The sequence below is a fragment of the Neomonachus schauinslandi genome, chromosome 8, assembly GCF_002201575.2.
Source record: "Neomonachus schauinslandi chromosome 8, ASM220157v2, whole genome shotgun sequence".
In the NCBI taxonomy this organism is placed as follows: Eukaryota; Metazoa; Chordata; class Mammalia; order Carnivora; family Phocidae; genus Neomonachus; species Neomonachus schauinslandi.
Window position 1 is genome coordinate 6,038,919 of NC_058410.1, and position 22,573 is coordinate 6,061,491.

Here is a 22,573-nt window from a genome sequence, read left to right on the forward strand (position 1 = left end):
TATTTAGAAAATGCGTATTTAAAAATAAAAAAAAAGTGCCAGAGCTTGCCTGGTAGATTTCATATTCCAGATCAGATCTATTCATTTTTAATAGATAATTAACTTGCCACTGATCAGTCTATGGAAAAATTTCACTACAAAAATTTTGCAAAACTTTTTTCATGTTTACCAAAGAATATATGATAAGCATAGACAGCCATGACAAAAATGCATGTATCGGTCCTATTTTTTCATTTTCATAGTAATCTGCACAGAGCTCTAGGCCTCTATCTGGCCAGCAGGTTCGGGCATTGATTTCTGACTGCCACTACCTTAGTGGAGAGCAGTGCTGTCTAATATGGTAACCATGTGGCTATTTAAATTAAAATTAATTAAAATTAAAAATTTAGCTCCTCAGTCTCACTAGGGACATTTCAAGTGCTTAATGGCCACATATGGCTAGTTGTAATTATTAGACAGTGCAGATGTAGAACATTTTAACCACTGCAGAAAGTTGTCTTAGTGCTCTGATTTTTAGCGATACCATGAGGAATAGACCGAACTGCACAGATTATGGCATTTGGTCTGCCTTGTTGTTTTGGCATGTGGAACAAATAACCGTTTTCATGGGCCCTAAACTAGGGTGGCAGTTCAGGATGTGGGCTGAAAAATCTAAACATAAAAAGACATTTACCTACATCTAACTCTTCTATTTTCTGACTTTATCCAGTCATTTGTAAATTGTTATCACAGAGCGCCTTTGTTATTTGAAGACTATATGGTGACTTCTAATATAGCGATGATGGGGTCACTAAATCTAGGACAGGTAGACAGGGAATTTGGGGTCGTGGGCAGCAAGGATCAGCGACTCCACAGAATAGCTGAGTGTCAGATGCTGCAGCAGCCTTCGTCATGCTTCGGGACAGTGGCTCCTAAGGATTTCAGCGTCACAGGAAATTCTGATAAAAGACATACCACTTCTTACTACTTAATTACACACGCCATTTCAGGCACTCACAAACCTCTTGGAGTCCCAGTGGTGTCACGAGGAGGATGGAGAGGGGACCAGTATTTTCCTGGGAAACAGAGTTACTCGGGAGACTTCACCAGGGGGTGAGCTGTGACATCGAGACCTATGCTCTGTCCATACACAGGAAGGAAGTGCAGTGCAGGGTCAGGGGTTGTTTTGTTTTTGTTTCCTGGGGCATGGGGAGGGGGTAATAGTCCTGCTTCCTTCAACATTCAAGGCCCCTTCCTCAGGTATGGTGTCCTAAAGAAGCCCTCTACTCCCTACCAAGTACCAGGTTGTCCCCACAGCACATGTACCAAGGAATAAATATGGATATATTGAGAGACTGTTTACAGGCCTATCCTTATACAATGATGTGCTTGGCGGAAGCCTACAGGTTATAGGATAAGATGTTTCTTTAAATGTATGCTATTATTTTACCACTGGCAGCAAATAAATTGCTTCCTTTTTATTTGGGCTTTTTAGCTTGCTGAATCAGGACTATCGTCAATAGTAACTTAAAAGAATTAATAAAGCTATAAAAAAGAAAAGATGTTTATATCCCTTCTGACTGTTGGATTATCAAAGATAAAGCAAAATTATTCATCCTACGTTTTCATTATTTTTAAGATGAATTTTTCCGAGTCTCTTGACACTTCTAAAAGTTACTCATAAGATTATTTGAGCAGGTCAAACTAATTCTATAAATTTTTTTATTGATATAATTTTTAGGGGCTATAATTGCTTAAAACACCAAAATCTACTGGCTTTTTTAAAAAGAATTACAGCATATTCTTTTACTCCGAAGGAATGGGTCTTTTTTAAGAACTTCCACTGTGTTGCCCAGTGGAGCCAAGACAAGTAAACATAAAATCCATGTACCTAATCAAATATAAACAAACCCAAAATCACAGTAAAATTCTGGGAATATGTATTTCCATCAAGACTAAAATATCTTAATCACTTATACTTGCTATAAGTTTTTCCTCATTATATGCACATTGTCACATAACAAATTCACATTTTAATAGAAGTGATTAAAAGCAAGATAGTGATGTCCTTCATCCTCTCAAAAAAATTATGACAAAATTTAATAACAGGGACACCTTCAGATTTCTATTACCAAATAGTTTGTAGTAATTCTACGTTCAGTAACTGAATAACTTATGGCTGCTCAAGATTTAGAAATGTTTGATAATTCTATGAAAACATTTAAAGACATACCAGAAATAATGCAAACAATTCTTTTAGTTGTTCCATACAGGAAGGAAAAGGTTAATTTTGATGAATTTAAGTATTTACTTTGATGAATTCTTTACTTTGGTCATTTTAATTTTTAATGTAAATTTATACAAAGTACAAACAATTCCTGCCTTCACCTGCAGACACTACTGTGGGACTTTAAGTGGGTCAATTGCTTTAGTGAGATGGTATTTGACAAACACCTCTTATGTTCCTCACCCTGATGTGATACACACATGTGCCACTCTGTTTTCAGGCAGAGAAGCCCTTTTAGCTGATAAATATCACCCAAAGTAAGGTCCTTGATAACAAAACATAATTAAATAGCAGAAGCTGGTGAGAGATCAGCATTAGTTTTTCAAATTAAATGTAAAAGCCTTCTCCCCTTAAGAGATTGGCAAGTTTTTACAAATAACATCAGTGAGCCTTTAGAAAGAAACACGGCCACATTAGAATGGAGTCATTAGGCAATACATTTATTTTGAAGCCAATTAACCTTTTGTCAGAAGAATGTCAGTGCCGTCATGGTTTCAGCGTGGAGGTCAGCCTCTAACCGGGCCCGTATGACGGCCACCGCGGCGGACACATGCCGCAGAGAGAGAGAGAGAGAGAGAGAGTGCAGCGACCAGAAGCAACCTTCTTTTGTATTCCACTCTGCATTTCCAGGGAGCAGACAATTTTGACCTATCCATTTAGGTAATTAAAGCTTCCATTTGGAAGTGTCCTGCAGGAAGGTGAAATTTGGGGGAGATAAATGGCTATTGCTCTCTGTATTCAGCCACCAGTTCCATCATTTGATGGACTGCCTGAAACAGGCTCCACTGCCAGGTTCTCATAAAAATAGAGATGAATTGGGCAGCAGACAATTCTCTGAGGCAAAGCAACTCTGTCATTTTCTTTTTTGCAGGCTATAATTTAATGGTTAGTCAAGGTGGACAGCTGACACAGGGGGGCTTTCTCTAAGAGCTTACCCACCATCTTCCGTTCACCGAGAAATCACTCCAGTTTATTTACTTAGCCAAGTTTGTTTGGCATTGGGAGATGTCACTCCAGGAGCCCAGCTGGTCACCCAGCTGTGCCCTGACTTACCTTCCATGCTATTTTGTTTCCTTTCGAGTCATGCTCAAGGGCAATTGGGAAGTCTCCTCGTTCATAAAATTTTCGAAATGCCGTGGGCTTGGTTGGTCTTTCTTTAAATGCTCCTGCAGCTGGAGGGCCTCTCACCTTTAAAGAAAAAAAAAAAAATAGGAATCAGGTTTTGGAAAATAGCAAAAAATGCACAGTAAAAAGACTTTTCTTAAGTTTTAGTTTATATAAAATATTCTGGAAGATAAAAACCAAACTGTCTAATGATGGACAACAGCAACTTCACTAATACAATATTTAAAGAAGAAAATTATTTTATAATCATTAAGGGTTTACTTTACTTCAAGCTACTTTAGAAAGCATTCCTGCAAAAAGTCATTTAAAAAATATCACATTATAAGGAAAAAAAGTCTAAACTTTTGTTTAAGTAAAAATTTTAATAGAGGCCTTTAAGTTCAGAATGTTAAAACTTTTAACATTTTTAATAATTGCTAATTCTAATCTCAGGTCTGATATACTTTGTGGAATACCAAAGTAATACATTTAAAATACAACCTTTAGGGGCACCCGGGTGGTACAGTCAGTTAAGCATCTGACTCTTGATTTCAGCTCAGGTCGTGATGTCCGGGTTATGAGATCGAGCCCCATGTCAGGCTCGGCTCAGCAGAGTCTGCTAGGGGTTCTCTCTCTCCCTCTGCCCCTCCCCCTACTCGCTTTCTCTAAAATAAATTAAAAAAAATACAGTATGTCCTTTAAATCTTTCTATATACATAAAATGTAAAATATGTTCTCATGTTGTGAATATTAACAACAAAACTATAAAAATGTTATATAAAATTATAACAAATAAGAGAATTTAAAAAGAAAATGTGCATATATAATAGCATACATTTGGTATTACGAATTTATGAGAAAGTAACATTAGATTACGTGAGAATCTTTCATCCCCCAAATTGAAATTTTCTCAAAGAAGAAACACTTCATTTTTTTAAAGATTTTATTTATTTATTTCAGAGAGAGAGAGAGAGAGAGAAAGAGAGAGAGCACAAGCAGAGCAGATAGCCTGCCTGACACAGGGCTCAATCCCAGGACCCTGGGATCATGACCTGAGCCAAAGGCAGATACTAAACCCAGGCACAGCAAAGAAGAAACATTTTATATTGAGTTATTCATATGAAGAATATCTTTTAAATCTGCATTACTTACATATGAATTAATACATTAGTTTACAAAATTGAAAGTGATTAGTGAACTATTTAGAAAATTACAGATCACTGATTATTTTTCTCTGAAAAAAAAAGTAAATACTAGATATTTACTAGTTTAATAAAAACAGATTATCTTGTTAATTCTGAATATGGACAAAATAGCAAATAATTTATGTAATATCTTAGTATTTTAAGTTACTTGATATCATGTTAATTTTTAACATTCATGTAAAAAATTTGAATTTTAATAAAGAAATATGTAAAAATACATCTAATATAACAAATATGACAAATACATTTTATCTGATGCACATAGAAAGGCTAATACTAAGAACTGAGTGGGGTATTAAAATATTAAGATGATTAAATGCTGAACTAGAGTTGAAGAGTGAGGTAACACAAAGGTATTTATTAGAGTTTATTTTTTAACTTTTTACTTTTTTAAAGAGAGTGCATGTGCGTGCCCGCACACACATGCAAAGTTGTGGGGAGGGGCAGAGGGGGAGAGGGAGAGAGAGAATCTCAAGCAGATTTCCCACTGAGCACGGAGTCCCATGTTCGGCTCCATCTCAGGAACCTGAGATCATGACCTGAGGCGAAATCAGAAGTTGGATGCTTAACCGACTGAGCCCTCAGAGTTTAGGTACCCTCAGAGTTTAGAATCTCCTTCACTACACAGAACATTATTCCCAGCATACAATTACGTAAGTAATTGATGTGACACTGGGCAGTGGGGAAGCAAGATCGCCTCTTACTTATAAAATATTTGAAATTGGGGGTGCCTGGGTGGCTCAGTGGGTTAAGTGTCTGCCTTCAGCTCAGGTCATGATCCCGGGGTCCCGGGATTGAGTCCCATGTTGGGCTCTCTGCTCAACGGGGAATCTGCTTCTCCCTCTGCCCTTCACCCTGCTGGTGCGCTATCTCACTTGCTCTCTCTCAAATAAATAAATAAAATCTTTAAAAAAATATTTGGGGGCACCTGGGTGGCTCAGTCATTAAGCGTCTGCCTTCGGTCATGATCCCGGGGTCCTGGGATCGGGCCCCGCATCGGGCTCCCGGCTCTGCGGGAAGCCTGCTTCTCCCTCTCCCACTCCCCCTGCTTGTGTTCCCTCTCTCGCTGTCTCTCTCTGTCAAATAAATAAATAAAATCTTAAAAAAAAAAAATTTGAAACTCATTCAATTGTTAAGTAACCATATGTGTATGACAACTACTTTGTGCAGAGCTCTGAGTTGGATGTTACACATACATTCCTATCTACATTAGTACAACAGAAACTACAGAGATGGCACTCCAGGACTTGAGCAATTTATGGAGTGGTAAATTTTGAATTTCATTTTTGGAAATTGATAAAGAATTGACAACTTTTTTTTTTTAAAGATTTTATTTATTTATTTGAGACAGAGAGAATGAGAGAGACAGAGAGTACATGAGAGGGGGGAGGGTCCGAGGGAGAAGCAGGCTCCCCGCCCAGCAGGGAGCCCGATGCGGGACTCGATCCCGGGACTCCAGGATCATGACCTGAGCCGAAGGCAGTCGCTTAACCAACTGAGCCACCCAGGCGCCCAAGAATTGACAACTTTTTATTTTACCAACAAGTTATAGACCAAAAAAGAAAAAAATGATCACCATCTACCATCATGTCACCATTTTAACACCCCCCAAAAAGTGGTATACATAATCCAAAGAAAGAAAACGTAGCCAAATTAAACCAGCATCATGCATATTTATAGAAAGTTACAGAGAAGGGGCGCCTGGGTGGCTCAGTTGGTTAAGCAACTGCCTTCAGCTCAGGTCATGATCCTGGAGTCCCAGGATCGAGTCCCAGGATCGAGTCCCGCATCGGGCTCCCTGCTCGGCAGGGAGTCTGCTTCTCCCTCTGACCCTTCTCCCTCTCATTCTCTCTGTCTCAAATAAATAAATAAAATCTTTGAAAAAAAAAAAAAAAAGAAAGTTACAGAGAATAGTGCATATGTATGTATATGTATGTGTATCGTATTATTGTACAGCACTGATTGCTGGTCAGCAGATACCTTATTTTTTATGTTTTTTTAAAAATAAATATTAAATACATAAAGAAAATACATATGTATAAATATATGTATAGATATGTATATACATACATACACATATATAATGAAATATTCAGCCATAAAACAAGAAGGAAATCTTGCCTTTTGTGACAACATGGATGAAGCTTGAGGGCATGCTAAGTGAATAAGTAAGTCAGACAAAAAGACAAATATTGTGTGATCTCACTTACATGAGAAATCTAAAAGAATCGGACTCATAAAAACAGAGAATAGATTGGTGATTGCCAGGGTCTAGAGGGTAACGGTGACATCTACTGATTGTCTTTTTTCATTCGCTTTTTGAGCTTCCTGATTCTTGGCGTGATGATTGATTTTCTATTGAAACCTGGACATTGGTGATTGTGAGACTCTGGACCTTAAACCTTCTGTTTTAGCTGTTTTTTTCCAACATATCTCTGGCGGAGATGTGGGGAAGGGTTACTAGCTCATTACTATCAGGTCGGGGTGGAAATCCTGGAAGCCGACCTGGCTGCTGTTGACTCCACAGAGGGAGTTTCTCATTGATACTGGGTGAAGGTGGGGGCTCCAGCACCACTAGGCCTCCAGGGACACCTCCTGGACAGGGAGGAGTAGGAGCGCCCCATGACTTGCTGCCCACACTGACACCACAGAAGGGGGCGGCCTCATTACTGCTGGGCAGTGAAGAATGACCTTCCTGTCCCACTAGGAGGCATTCTCTGACAGCACCCCAGCAGAAAGGGCTAAGCGCTTATTAGTGCTGGCTACGGTCAGAGTCCAAGCTACCCTCACTGTGGGTGCTGAGGTCCTCTTTACTGTTCCAGTAGGGATGAAAGGCTCAACTCCTCATTGAAAACATTCAGCTACAACCATCATGTAGATCTTTTGTCTGCTTATCATCTGCCAACCATCCTTTCCATTTTTCTAGATGCCAAGTTATCCATTTATGCTGTTGATAGCAAGCCTCCCATTTGCTTAATTGACCAAAATTTTGCTAGAGTATCCATCTTTGTCCCTTTTCTTTGTATTTATCTTAAAATCAATTTCTCTTTTCCTTTTGTCTCTTATTTGAAACATACTCCATTCTTTCTGATTCTGAATTCAAAATTCTAATCGTCCATACTTTTCAAAGAATGAATATATTTCTAAGAAGCCTAGGGGGCTTTTTATAAACTATTGATAGATAATGTATACTTCCTCTTTCTTCCCATAAGTTTTCGTGGACTCCTTACAGAAATGATTCCATGCCTACAATTCCATGCAAAGTCTTCACTTAGTTTGCTATGTAATCATTCAACAGTGTGGAAATTCTTTCTTCAGTGTCTGTTATCCTCTGTATTTATATTTCTGCCATTTACTCATTTTAAAACACTATTTTTTGGATTTTCCTACAGACCCATTCCAAATTAACTCTTGGCATCTCAAAGTTGTAATTTGAAAGCTGACTGGTTAAACCTGTTAGTACCACATGGATATTACCTAATTGTGTGCAGATGCTCTGTCACTGTCCCTGGATAATATTTTTTCTGTTCCCAATACATATATACCTACTTAACCTAATAGAAGGCTAAAATATTTTTTTTATATTCTACACATAATCCATTCCAACATTCCAAGTAATTCTAAAAATCTCTACATGAAAAATCAAGTAAATAATAATCTTTGGAAAGGTAATAAAGATATTACTACTGGAAATCACACAGATGGATGTAGGTTGACTAAATAAAATTAAAAATAAGCAAAAATACTGTTAATAATCCTTATGTACATCGCGTATTTATCAAAGGACTACTGTACATTTTATTAAATGTCTTAAGAGGACTACTGAAAATTTTATTTAATGTCTTAAGAATTTTACCCCAATTCATTATAAATAATATAGAACAAATAAAGAACCATAAATCAAACTAGATTTGTGGAAAAATGCAGTTAGGATTTGCCTGAATGGGGGGGGGGGGGAGCTGTCCATAAACCAATTAGGAAGAATGAGTGTCGCAGCAGAATGCTTTTAATAAAATCTAATGCACTTGGGAACCAAGATATTGAATGCACTTTGAAGTGACTATGAATGACACAGTACTTTATATGCCTACACTTACTGAATGCTAGAATGGATTTAGGACGTAGAGCACAGGCTCTGTCATATGGTCACAAAAACTAATAATAATTAGTAGGAAAGAATTTTAAGGTTCTCTAAAATTCTTCATCATATAGTTGAAAGTTTACTTTTCAATAGTTTTCAATAGTTTCAATAGTTTTCTAGTCAATAGTTTTATTTTTTAGCATAAACTGAAGCTGCTAAAAAAAAAATGACCTTTACTTCAAGTGGGAAATCTATATTGTGTTATTCTAATTAGTCTGTTTAGCCAGCTTACTAACATTGAAACAGTAAGATGCAAAAACATTAATTTCCTATTTTCATCAGGTTTTTTTTAAAGATTTTTATTTATTATTTATCTGAGAGAGAGAGAGAGAGAGCACATGACAGAGCACAAGCAGGGGGAGTGACAGAGGGAGAGGGAGAAGCAGGCTCCCCAATGAGCAGGGAGCCCAATCCCAGGACCCTGGAATCACAATCTGAGCCAAAGGGAGATGCTTAACCGACTGAGCCACCCAGGCACCATTCCTATTTTCATCAGCTTTAACCTGAAATTTGGATTCATTGAAAGCACTGTCATTAAGCAGTTGGTGGGGAAACATCCAAGTGATGGGGGTAACCTATTTTAGGAAGCTTATTCTGCTGAGATCTAATGGGATGGCCTGGAGTCAAGATGATGAGTCTGAACTTTACTGCAGTGGTCCAAGCACAAGGTAGCAAAGGCCTTAAATTAGGACACCATCAAGAACAACAGCAAAATCTCTTAATATAACTATTCATTGTTTTACAAGCACTATTGGTTTCAGTTTTTGACAAAACCCATATGAAATGATCCTCATGGACAAGAAAATCGAAGCTTCAATAAACTGGCAGAAATCACAGAGTTAGTAAGTAGTAGGAAAGAGACCCCCAGTGCTTCTGCTCTATAGGACATGTCCTTAGTCACTATACTAGCAGGCTGGGTTTGGGCAAAAACCTAGAGGGGAATTATCTAGGGCACATGACTGATTGAATGAGGAGATCCAGAGGCAGAGATGAAATAGGCTTCTGACAATAAAGATGCAAATAATCAATTTGTTACATGAGAACTTACATGAAAAATATACTATGAGATGGAGGGAAATCTTATTAAATCACTTCGAATTCTATGACTTATTGCTAATTTTGTGTTTTTTCCTTCTAGAACATATGTACAAATATCATAATTTTTCATTTTTATGTCCATTCCATTTAGTGTACTTTTTCATGTAGTGTAATATGTTTTGATGTTGCTATGGATAACAGAATTTCATTTTTTTGTGGCTAAGCAATATTCCACCATTTGAAATTAAATTTGAAATTTATATTATTTGATTTCTTTTGCCTTTTGTAATCACATTATCATAAACATCTCAGGGATATCACATTTTCCCCATTTTATATTACACCCTTCAGACAGAGTCCATCATATCGGATAATAAAATCAAAATTTATATTTTATGATTCTTGATGAAATTATTTGCTAAGGAGAACAGGTCTTCTGTCTTAGTCTGCCTAGGCAGCTGTACCAAAACACCACACACTGGATGATTTAAATGACAGATATTTATTTTCTCACATTTCTGGAAGCTGGATATCCATGATGAGGGTGGCAGCGTGATCAGGTTCTGAAGAGAACCCTCTTCCTAGCTTGCAGACTGTTTACCTTTCAAGGTGTCCTCACATGCCAAAGAGTGCTCAAAACAGGTCTGATCTCTCTTCCTCCTCTATAAGGACACTAATCCCATCACGGAGGCCACACTCGTAGGGGTGCCATCTCATAAATCTAATCCCAAAGCCCCACGTCCAAACACCATCACACTGGGGGGTTAGTGCTTCAACATAAGAAGTTTGCAGAACATAAACATTCAGTCCATGACACCCTCCTATTGTTCCCTTTGGATTACTATGTTTAACAAATGAGGCTGAATATTTTCTTATTTTAGTATAAATGCTACATGCATACATTTGTGAAAGTATGTTCATGTCTTTTCCATATTAATATCAATTTGTATGAATTTTTTTCTGTCGACAGATATTAACCATTGGTTGCATTTACGGTAAGTATCTCCTCATCTTCTTTGTTTTCCATTTTTACTTATTTAGCATTGAAAAATTTTACTTTTTTTTTTTTGTAGAAAAGTTTGTTTTTTCTTTCCTTGCTCTTTTTGTCTCCGGCTTTGAGCTTCTTTGTATCATTCCTCTGTCAGGATATTGTGACTGCTGTGAATATTGTGAATACTGGCTAATTAAATCACGTCCTTCATCTCCTTAAAACCCACAGATGATTTCCCACTGACACGCACTCCCACTGTGCAGACATTTGGAGGCTGACCGTGATGCCTCTGGTTACTCCTCACAGGCTCCGCCATCAGTTATGCCCCCATACTGGCCGTTCTCAAATACGGCCTGCTCTCTTCAGGCTCCATGATCTTCCTGTTCTACCAGCCACTTATTCTCCCTCACTCCTTCATCCCTTTCACTCCTCCTCCTTTTTCTCTTAAATAACCACCAATCACCTTCATGACTCAGCACAAACCTCACTAATCCTAAGAAGCCTTTTCTGACAGGCCATATCCCTACCTTGGAGTGGGATTAAGTTCTTCTTCACATTAGGCCTGGAATGCCTGAAGGACAAACTAACAGTAGACACCAGAACAATCTGTATGGAGATTATCAGGGAGATCCGGGCTGTTTATAAAGTTTGCCTGTAGTCAAGTAGTGGGTTAAATCTACAGAAATTGGCAAATTTTTTCAAAGGGAAAGTAAGTATACAGTGAGAAAAAGGCTGAGAACTTGAAACATTTCCTGAAAACTTAATAATAAGTGGATTCTACAGGAGAATAGGAAGAATGGTCAGAATGGGAGCAAGAAAATGGGGAAGGGATGGGATAGAAATCAATGAATGGGAGTAACAAGTTTTTTAATGATACAAGTGGGCCAATTAGGACAAGGGTTAGTTCTCTGAAAATTAAAAAGTTATACTGGCATGATGGGATGGAAAATAGACTACAATGCACTGAGGGATGAATGAGGAACATGAAACCAGATGTAGTCTTTGGGAGCCACCCTACCCCATGAACTGTCAAAATCTGAATTGCGGGTGCCTGGGTGGCTCAGTTGGTTAAGCGACTGCCTTCGGCTCAGGTCATGATCCTGGAGTCCCAGGATCGAGTCCCGCATCGGGCTCCCTGCTCGGCAGGGAGTCTGCTTCTCCCTCTGACCCTCCTCCCTCTCATGCTCTCTGTCTCTCATTCTCTCTGTCTCAAATAAATTTAAAAAATCTTAAAAAAAAAATCTGAGTTGCTAGTAAGGTAGAATTGTTAAAGTTGAGCAAACTTAATTGTGATTGGAAATGGAGAAAGAAAAAAAATATTAATGGGATATAATACTGGAATTCATAAACTATTTAATCACTTATGGAACTGGTATAGATTTTAGAATTATCTAAAATGGCCAGAGAAACTTGTGAAGTATAGGTTTTTCAGTGTTAGAAACTCATAAATCTGAATTCAAGGACCTATAGTCATATACACTAAAATATTTCTTAGAAACAGAGTTAAGAAATTGTCTCTAAAATAGATCCTGCCTATGTCATTCATTTATTGAAAAATCTATTGAATACATAATATTTCCAAGTCACTAGGCTTGGTATTATTGGTGACAAAGAGGTAAGTCAAATATATTATCCTCAGGACATATATCATTTAGGAAAAGAGATGAGAATATTCCCCAGACTCTTCTATAGAAATAAGCAGGTGACATGCCACAGAAATGCCACAGAAAGATATATAGACTTCTGCACACTCAGACGATAAAACATTTCAGTTTTAAGACATTATTTCTTTTCATTAGAAAATGTTATTTAGTTTTGCAAAATACCTATACTTTTCAGTGGAACCAGGCAGAAATATATTTTAATTTCCTATGAACTTGAATTCTGTACAATTTCGATTAGAAATAATTATCTGAGAATTATGGTTGCTGTAACACAGATTTGTGTATTTACAACTTTTGTAGCTATTAACTATTAAATCAGAACCAATTGCTTGTATTTTCTGTACATTTCTTAGATCTAAGTAACTATCAAATGTTACCAATTTTATGACCGCAAATTCATTACTGATGAGACCAATACATATTTTCTTTTTTTGCAAAACCTCTCACATTAAAACCCACATTTTCTCTTTTGAAATTCACTTGTATAAATGAGAAAATTTTGATTAAAATCTAAGGCTTGTGTAACACTTAAAATGAGATAACTTAGTCTAAAGTGCTTATAGAAACTAGTTTAAATATGATTAGAATAAATAAAAACTAAAATTAGTATTGTGGGTATTATAATAAGTTATAATTAAATTAGCATTGTCATATGATGATTACATCCCCCCCCAAAGAAAAACCCAAGAAACTTATAATGTAGTTTTTCAGATAGGTAGAGTGAGGATACAGTGTTAATAAAGATAGTAATATGGAATAAAATGACAAATATTTCAATCAAAAAAATCTCAAAGACTTTAGTACTAGACTTAACTCTTCTTATCGACAATAAATTATGCTCTGCCTTGTTCTCAAAAGGATCTAGGGTAGCTCGTGAAGATATACGCAGTACAGAAGAAAGCATGAGCATGGTGCAGATGAGTTGGTTCCATACATTGTGGGCAAGTGATTGTACTATTTGGAGCCTCAGCTTTCTCATGGGTCAAAATAAAAAATTACACTGGCTGACCTCTAAGATCCTTTCTACACCTTTATAACCTAACATGAGTATTTATTAATTCAACAAATATTAAGGACAAACATATTATCAGAGAATCCACCCATCTGTAGAGCTAAGTGGAATCTCAAAAAGCACAAAAAACTCCCTGTTGGAATCCACAGGGGCTATGGAAATACATCCCTGTTTACATTTCAAGGCTTATTTTTCTCAGCTCTATCACCTTTATAACAACCTCAGTTTCATAAATTCAAGACTTCTTTCAGGCTACGATCCAATAACATGATTTAAAAATGCTTCTGCAACAACTGTATGAAATAAGGAAGTCCCGAAGATAGCTGAGAATATTATGGTTATGTCATTTTAAATTTACAACTAAACTGGAACACACTTGGCACTAAGATTTTATTTCAAAATGTTGTCTCTATAGCCTAAAATAGTTCTGAAAGCAGTATCAGACTACAGAGTTTCTGTAAATTGTTTTGTTTAAAGTAATAGGCATCGATGGTCCTTTAAATTCTCCATTGTAGGGGAAAAAAAGGGAGATTGATAGCCTTTCCTAACAAAACGAGATGCAATAATCAAATGATAAAAAAGAAATTTTGACAGTTGAAGGCTAAAAACGTTTACTCAAAAGCTGTTCTCTCCTTGCAGTTAAATATGGGAAAAGGCCACATATTTAAGTGCTCGAGTGTGATTCTTGCTATCAACTTGTCTCCAGAGAGTCATCAGAGATTTCAATTTAGACTATGCTGTTTAGCATCTGTCTTGTAGAACTGATAAAATGCCTGAATGCCTGAGACAGCTTGGCTAATACACTGTCACACCCAACAGGAAGGCCAAAGAAATGAGTGAGCTAAATGTGAAAGGAGAATATAAATGGGTAAGAGTTTAAAATACATTCTATTCCTCCTATACCTTTAATGTTGAAAGCGTGGTAAATAGTTTATATCTAAATGCACATCTCCTGTGTCTTGCAACAGAGTTCTTTCTTACTGAATAATTAGAGTAAAAATGTTATTTTTGTATATGTGAAGAAACTGTGACTATTCACATCTTACATATCATGAATGTTTTAATAGAAAATGTGAAATTCCTTGTGTCTAATGATCCAATCTGATATTCTCCAGAAAAAAAAAAACAACTAGCTATTTAATAGAAAAAAAAATTTTTTTGGAACTGTCTACAATAAAAGATATATTTATATAGGTAAAAAAGAGTTCTGCTTTCCCATCAATCTACTGGCTCCCTATAAAATAAAGTACTTTGAAAGTGCATGTAATTATAGAGATGTTAAATACACTGATTATAAATTATAAACTCTAATGGACAGATAAAGGAGGAAAAGAATGTGCAAAAACATGTACGTTATCACACATACAAAGCACACATATTGCAACTTAACTGGAAGATAACATGATAAATAACAAGATTAGAGTCTGATCAAAGGGGAACCCTCCTACACTGTTGGTGGGAATGCAAGCTGGTGCAGCCACTCTGGAAAACACTACGGAGGTTCCTCAAAGAGTTGAAAATAGAGCTACCCTATGACCCAGCAATTGCACTACTGGGTATTTACCCCAAAGATACAACAAATGTAGTGATCTGAAGGGGCACATGCACCCCAATGTTTATAGCAGCAATGTCCACAATAGCCAAACTATGGAAAGAGCCTAGATGTCCATCAATAGATGAATGGATAAAGAAGATGTGGTATACACACACACACACACACACACACACAATGGAATATTATGCAGCCATCAAAAAATGAAATCTTGCCACTTGCAACAACATGGATGGAACTAGAGGGTATTATGCTAAGTGAAATAAGTCAATCAGAGAAAGACAAGTATCATATGATCTCACTGATATAAGGAATTTGAGAAATAAGGCAGAGGATCATAGGGGAAGCAAGGGAAAAATGAAACAAGACAAAACCAGAGAGGGAGACAAACCATAAAAGACTCTTAATCTCAGGAAACAAAATGAGGGTTGTGGGAGTGGAGGGGGGTGGGAGGGATGCAGTGGCTGGGTGATGGACATTGGGGAGGGTATGTGCCATGGTGAGCGCTGTGAATTGTGTAAGACTGATGAATCACAGATCTGTACCCCTGAAACAAATAATGCGTTATGTTAATTAAAACAAAAAGATTAGAGTCTGATCAGTCTGGATTTTTTCCACCACAATTTCTACCACAGTTCGTTCAACCAGTAAAGAAATGTTAAGAATGTAAAAGGAGAAGAGGAAGGAGCAAAGATATACCTAAGTAGGACCTAAGTAGTATCTAAGGTGTACCTAAGTAGTCCATCTCAAGTAAAATTAGTAATGCTTCATCCACTATCCAGATGTAATATGTTTTTTAATTTTTCTTTACCTCATATTTTATTTTTTAATAAATAAAGTACATTTTTCCTGAGCCAAGATCTTCATCTGTGAATGCCAGCTGAAGTTAAGCCAGCTTGTGGCCACAATAAAGCCAACTAATCCACATGGAGAATAAACTCTTAACCTCTTCTCTATTAACAACAAACCAATCTCGGCCATTTGTCTAACTAACCCCAACTATACATTCACAGCTCGCCCACTCAGATTTATCAGTAGCTTTCTTTACATTCAGAAATTTTCATTCTTCCATAGCCATAGTTTACTTCAGATGTATGCATGCAAGTAATGATTTGAGTAGAAATTGTAGGCATGATTTGAAATATGTTGGATATTAGAATTTTATACAAACCTTCCTCATGCTTATAGAAGTAATTCATACACACACACACACACACACATCCTGAGTCAGTGAGCAGTTTCCTCATGTCTTGCCTTTGAAACATGTTACTGGATCTTTGTTTTTACTATAGAATAAAACATAAGATAACTTTGCCTTTAGAAGAAGTACAGGAAGAGTCCAGAAAACACCCTCCCCTTCCTAGTCTACTTTAGTTCCTTCCTAACTATGAAGTACTAAATCTCAAAAGTTAAAATGATTTCTAGCATGAACACTTTTTTCTTTTTATTCTAAAATCATACAGACATATTATGAATTTCATTTACTATAAAATTAGGGGAAAAAGTGATCCATCAAAAGTGAGCCAACATCTCACACATATCAGAATGGATATCATCAAAAAGACAAGAAATAACAAGTGTCCATCGATGGGTGAATGGATAAAGAACCTGTTGTATATAAACACAATGAAATACTACTCAGACATAAAAAAGAAGGAAATCTTACCTTTTGTTACAACCTGGATGGACCTTGAGGATTTCATTAAAAACAAAAGTTAGCTGAGATAAGGCATAAGTCATGTGGGAGGAAGGGAAGAGATAAATTATAGTGTGAGACAAGAGAGATAATTAAAAAATTTAAGAAAACATCAGAAAAAAAATGTTTCTGGTGAGGAAGATCCCATAGAGGGCAAACTTTATTTCCTGTTTGCAAAAATGGGGGCAAGAAGGGCTCATAGAAGACCTTTCAAATCCATTTGGGATCAGAGAAGCAGAGGAGAAGGGTCCCCAAAATAAATACATAAACAAATAGCACTGGAAACCATCATTCTTTTGATAGCAGAGAAGGAGAAGTATTTTGGATTATAAATCCCAGAAGAATGCTACCCTCTATCCCAACTCAGAAACCTACCTCAGGTTATAGTGTAGGAAAAGCCAACTCATTCAATTGTGAATATTAAAATGCGACCTAGCACAGCATCAAAACAAAGTTACTATAAGAAAAAAAAAATGTATCAAAGAGCCATGAAACTTACCAATTAAAGAAAAATACAATGCAGAGATAAATACTGTAACCAAATATTTTGTCACGAATTTAAAAAACTCAAAGCAACCACTTCTATAGAAGACCAAAAAGTAGAAATGTAAGAAATTAAGAATTATGACAGAGAAGAAATAGCAATGTGATAGAAGATGAAACATAAGCTGGGAGACTTCTAAGAACAAGTAGGAATAAAAAAATTCAAAATATGCAGGTGAAACTGGAAGAGGTAAAAGGGGAAAAAAAACACTGCAAAAATACACACAGATGGGTGCCTAGGTGGCTCAGTTGGTTAAGCGACTGCCTTTGGCTCAGGTCATGATCCTGGAGTCCCAGGATCGAGTCCTGCATCAGGCTCCCTGCTCAGCAGGGAGTCTGCTTCTCCCTCTGACCCTCCCCCCCTCTCATGCGCTCTCTCTCTCAAATAAATAAATAAAATCTTTAAAAAAAAATACACACAGAATATCAGTGATTTTATTAGAAAAATGGAAATGTGTGAGAGAAATAAAGTCCGGCCAAGGAGAACTAGCATGCATAACCGAAGTCCTCAAAAAAGAAATTCAAAAGAATAGGGGGAAATACTTAAAACAACCAATTAGAAGATATAAGCTAAGAGACCTTAGTTATAATAGTGAAAAATTAAATATATGGAAATAATTTATAGGAAATGTATAATATCTATATGAAGACACTTTAAATATGACTAAAAGAAAGACTTGCAAAATCAGAAAACAATTTTCTGTGATAGAAAAATTACACATCATGAAATGGCCAATTTTACTAAGTCAATTTATACATTTAACACAATCCCAATAAAAATACAACCTGGTTTTTCTTTTCAGAAATAGACAAGATGATTCCAAAGTTTATATGTTAAAATAAGCCAACAAGATTATGTAGGAAATCTTTGAAAAAGAATCAGTGTGTGCAGCTACAAGAATAGAACAGTAACTAGCAATAGATCTAAATAATTATATGCATTCAATATATCACTAAGCAGACCTCAAATCAATGGGGAAAACATGGACTAATCATTAGCTGGTATTGGGACAATGGTATACATCCAGAAAAAAATAAAACTGGATCAATTTTTCACACTTTAGAACAGAATTAGTTCCAAATGGATGAAATGTTTAAATGAAAAATAAAAAGAAACACTAACTGTCCTTAAAAAAAAAAAGGATCCATACAATGGCCTACAAAGCCTTATACATCCTGCTTCCACCATTTCTTCTCTGGTTTCCCCTCCTACTACTCTCCATAATTAACTGTGCTCCAACACACTGGCTTCCCTGCTCCTCTTTGAACACATCAGTTATATTCCTAACTTCGGAAATCTGCTCTGATTGTTCCCTCTGCCTGGAGTGTTCTCCCTTTATATGTTTGTTTGATGAACCCCCTTACCTCTCTTAAGTGCCTGCCCAAATCTTGTCAATGAGATCCACCGTGATCATGCTATTTATTATTAACAGTCTCCCCACCTTGGGGCCCCCAGCCTTCTTATCCAGCTCTGTTTTTCTTTTTTCCTTAGTGTTCACTCCCTTCTAACACACTATGGAATGTATTTATAAGATTTATTGTTTATTGCCTTTCTACCCAAGCTAAATTATAAACTCTAATAATGGATTATTGTTTGTTTTGTTCCTTATTAGATTAATAGTGCCTGGTACACAACAGGTGTTCAATAAATATTTGTTGCATTAACGCATTAATTAATTTGATAATACAGTCGAGGAGACAGTGCTGATGAATGTGGAAAGGCTGTACTATTCAATATATGGTGACAAGACAACTGTATTCATGCAAAAAGTAAAGTTAGAGCTCTACCTCACACCATACACAAATCCAATTCCATGTGATTTAAAGACTTAAATATTAAATATTAGAGATGATATGGAGGAACAGGAAGTCTCATTCCTGTCGGTTAGTGATACAGTGATACAGTCACTTTGGAAAGCATTTGGCATTGTCTGGTAAAGTTGCCATTGCATTCCTAGGAATCTAGGAATTTCATACTTCAAGTGTCCTACTCGAAGGTTACCATCTCTTCTCTTTCTAGCTCAATCCCTATGAAGCCCCAACCCTAAAACCCTTCACTGTAACAATCATCTGCCTCCTCTTCCTTTATTCCCTCTTTCTGCACTTCATGGTTCGATCAGTATAACAACTCGTCCCTTGGACTCCCCTGAACTCCCTGAACACTTTCTCGGGTTAATGCTGCCTAAGTACGCTCTGCCAACTCTGTGCTAACACCCATGCACCTAAAAGATGGTATTTTATTACACTCCCCTAATCCTTCTCCCCACTCACATACACGACTGTTTCATGTCATTTATTCTCTGCTCAAACCTCTAGCACCTCTTCCCCACCCACATGCACAGCTAATAATCTTGCTCTTCTTCATTGAAAAATAGAAATGACATCGAGAATTTCCATATGCTCCCACCACCACATCTATGCACTTAACCTGTAAAACATACATGCCTTCCTGCCAGGTGTGCATCAGAACCCATGCTTTGTCATGGCTCACCTTACTACAGCTTTCCATGACTGCCCCTGCCTAAAATTGCATCTTACACCCTGCACTCCCTCATCTTCCTTCTAGAACAGAGTACTGGATGGTGAAGCTTAAATCAAAGGAATGCCATTTATTTTAAATCATTTAAATAGAGGTAAAAAGCACCAGGCCAGGGCTAGTCTGAAAGAAAAGGAAAACAAACACAACTGACATTCATTAATTTATGGAGCATTTGTTGTTCTAGGTTCCAGGCATTTAGGAGTGAACAAGACAGGTAAGATCCCTGCTCTCCCAGAATTTATTATAGAAGGATCAAGCAATCTATAAATGAATGTTTAAAATAAGACAATAGTACATATTAGAAGACATTGTTCTGACATATTTAAAAATTTCTATGTGAGGTGGGGGAGGAAAGAGGGACAAGTCAGAGATGATGCTAAGATATTAAACTTGATCCTGATCTACAGAAATAGGAAAGTTAAGATAAGCACAAAGTAAACTAGAGTCAGATGGCAGAAAAAGAGCAAATGTATCCACTGAAACCACTCTTTTCAGTTTGGCTTTCAATACTTGCAAGTTCACACACATATACTCTAAGTATGTGTAGAATGATTGTTTCTCTATAAATCTCACACTCACTATAAAACATATCCTGAAGTATGTTAAATTTATAAGGATCACATATATAAATTGAAAGCAACATGCTAATTCTACCTATGATATATTCCAGTGGAAGAAAAACTGGTTAGAAATATTATGCTTGGGGCGCCTGGGTGGCTCAGTCATTAAGTGTCTGCCTTCGGCTAGGGTCATGACCCCAGGGTCCTGGGATCAAGCCCTGCATTGGGCTCCCTGCTCAGCGGGAGGCCTGCTTCTCCCTCTCCCACTCCCCCTCTCTTGTGTTCCCTCTCTCGCTGTGTCTCTGTCTGTCAAATAAATAAATAAAACCTTTAAAAAAAAACAAAAAAAAAGAAATATTATGCTCATTTATATTAATAAAAAAATTCAACTACATCTTTAAATATATATGTTTCTCCTTTAGGAAAAGTTCCTGGACAATACACAATAATATTGGACTAAGGTTTTGTAAGTGATAAATCTTGTCATTTTATTAGAGCTATCCATTCAAATGTAACTCAGTAGTTCAGAAGTGCAAAGTAATTTAAAAGACGCTTTCAGATCTCTTCCGGCTTTAAGTTGTCTTTTGATATGTAGCAGGATCAACACAGATCTAGATAAGACTACTCTTAGAGACATTTTAATGTTAAAGTGCCATTCTTTCAGAAAGCAATTTATATCTTCAGCCTACTTAAGAATGTGTAATAAATTTTGTGTGGAGGGAAAATCAGGTTTACCAGGTATTGAGGAAAGGGAAATATATGGTAAGATTTAAAAGGGCCGTACAGATGATTAATGAGCCAGAAACATTGATTTATGAGGAAAGATTAAAAGAATTAACTATGTATGGAATGACTAAGTAAAATATATATATATATATATATATAAGAAGAAAATTATTTCACTTGTTATAAAACAATAGAACACTCCATTAGGATCTTTAAAACTGGACTGGAGAAGGGAGAACTATACAAGGTCCTGAGAATCTATGAGTGTGCACATCTGAATTATCGAGCTCTAATGACATACACGTTTTTAATCCCAGGCCTGGTGCTAACACATCATTGCCAATTCAGGAGCATTTAGTTCATGCTAACGTTATACAAGGGGAACAAAGACTTCTTCCAATCATGTTACATCCAAAAACTTTTAAAGATCACTTACACGTATTTTGCTACTTTAAAAAATCATACGAAAACAGACTCTCTAATCAGATAAAACAGAAGAATTGCCTACTATGTGAGATCTGTTTCCAATATCAGTATATTAATATTGGGGAATGGTAGGCCATTAATGTTAAAGGCTAATTTTATGGTGAAGTTTTTACTCCATGTGCAGACAGAAATACTGGTTTGTAGGCCATGATTCAAATTGTGCTAAACTATAATCAAGCTCTCCTTTGATACTTTTAAGAGTGTCTAAATGAACATGCACTTTTGGGGCGCCTGGGTGGCTCAGTTGGTTGAGCATTCAACTCTTGGTTTTGGCTCCTGTCATGATCTCCAGGCTGTGAGACTGAGCCCCAAGTTGGACCCATACTCAGTGGGGAGTCGGCTTGTCCCTCTCCCTCCCCCTCAGCCCTTCCCTCTCTGCCTCTTCCCCTGCTTGCTGATGAGCTCACTCGCTCTCTCTCTAAAATAAATAAATAAATCTTTAAAAAAATAACTGTACATGCACTTTCTCTGGCCAATCATTTTGGCATACTTATCTCATCCCGTTTATAGGAGGAAATAATTAGTGCAAATTCACGGGAAGTTATTTTCTATTGAGGAAGTCCAAGAGACTTATGAGAACAGCCTAAATTAATACCTAATGATGTATTGAAAAGTAATTAAAGTCATTTATGTAAATTAATGCATGATATTCACATGATTTGAAATGAACCTATTTATTTTTCAAATAGTTAAACATAATTTGATGTAAGAAACCTTATCCTATAACTTAACTAAGAATAATTTGAGACAGTAGGCATTCCTTTTTATCTCTATAAATAAAAAAAAACAAGCTTATATCTTGAAAATCAACATGATTATGGATTTTTGTGATTTTCTTTGATTTTTTCCTTCAAAAGGTGAGTTTCTAGGCTCCTACAAAAATAGACATGTTCAAATATTTGACATGCCTATAGTTATGCTATAAAACTACATTTAAAAAACTTACGTATTTCTTCGAAACTTTGTTACCTAGTGCTAGAGGAACTAGCAACTGTTTGATAGAAATATTACAAAAATTATAGCAAAGGTCAAAGATCAGTTATTCTGAAA

At 36.5% G+C, this 22,573-nt stretch overlaps 1 protein-coding gene across 1 annotated transcript in view; it reads right to left on the minus strand.

The window, feature by feature from the left end:
* The window catches only part of PACRG (parkin coregulated), a 523,314-nt gene that overhangs the window by 441,533 nt on the left and 59,208 nt on the right, over positions 1-22,573 (minus strand). The window contains exon 2 of the mRNA XM_021693419.1: positions 3,320-3,454. Within this exon, the coding sequence (XP_021549094.1) occupies positions 3,320-3,454 (135 nt within the window). The remainder of the gene's footprint in view (positions 1-3,319; positions 3,455-22,573) is intronic.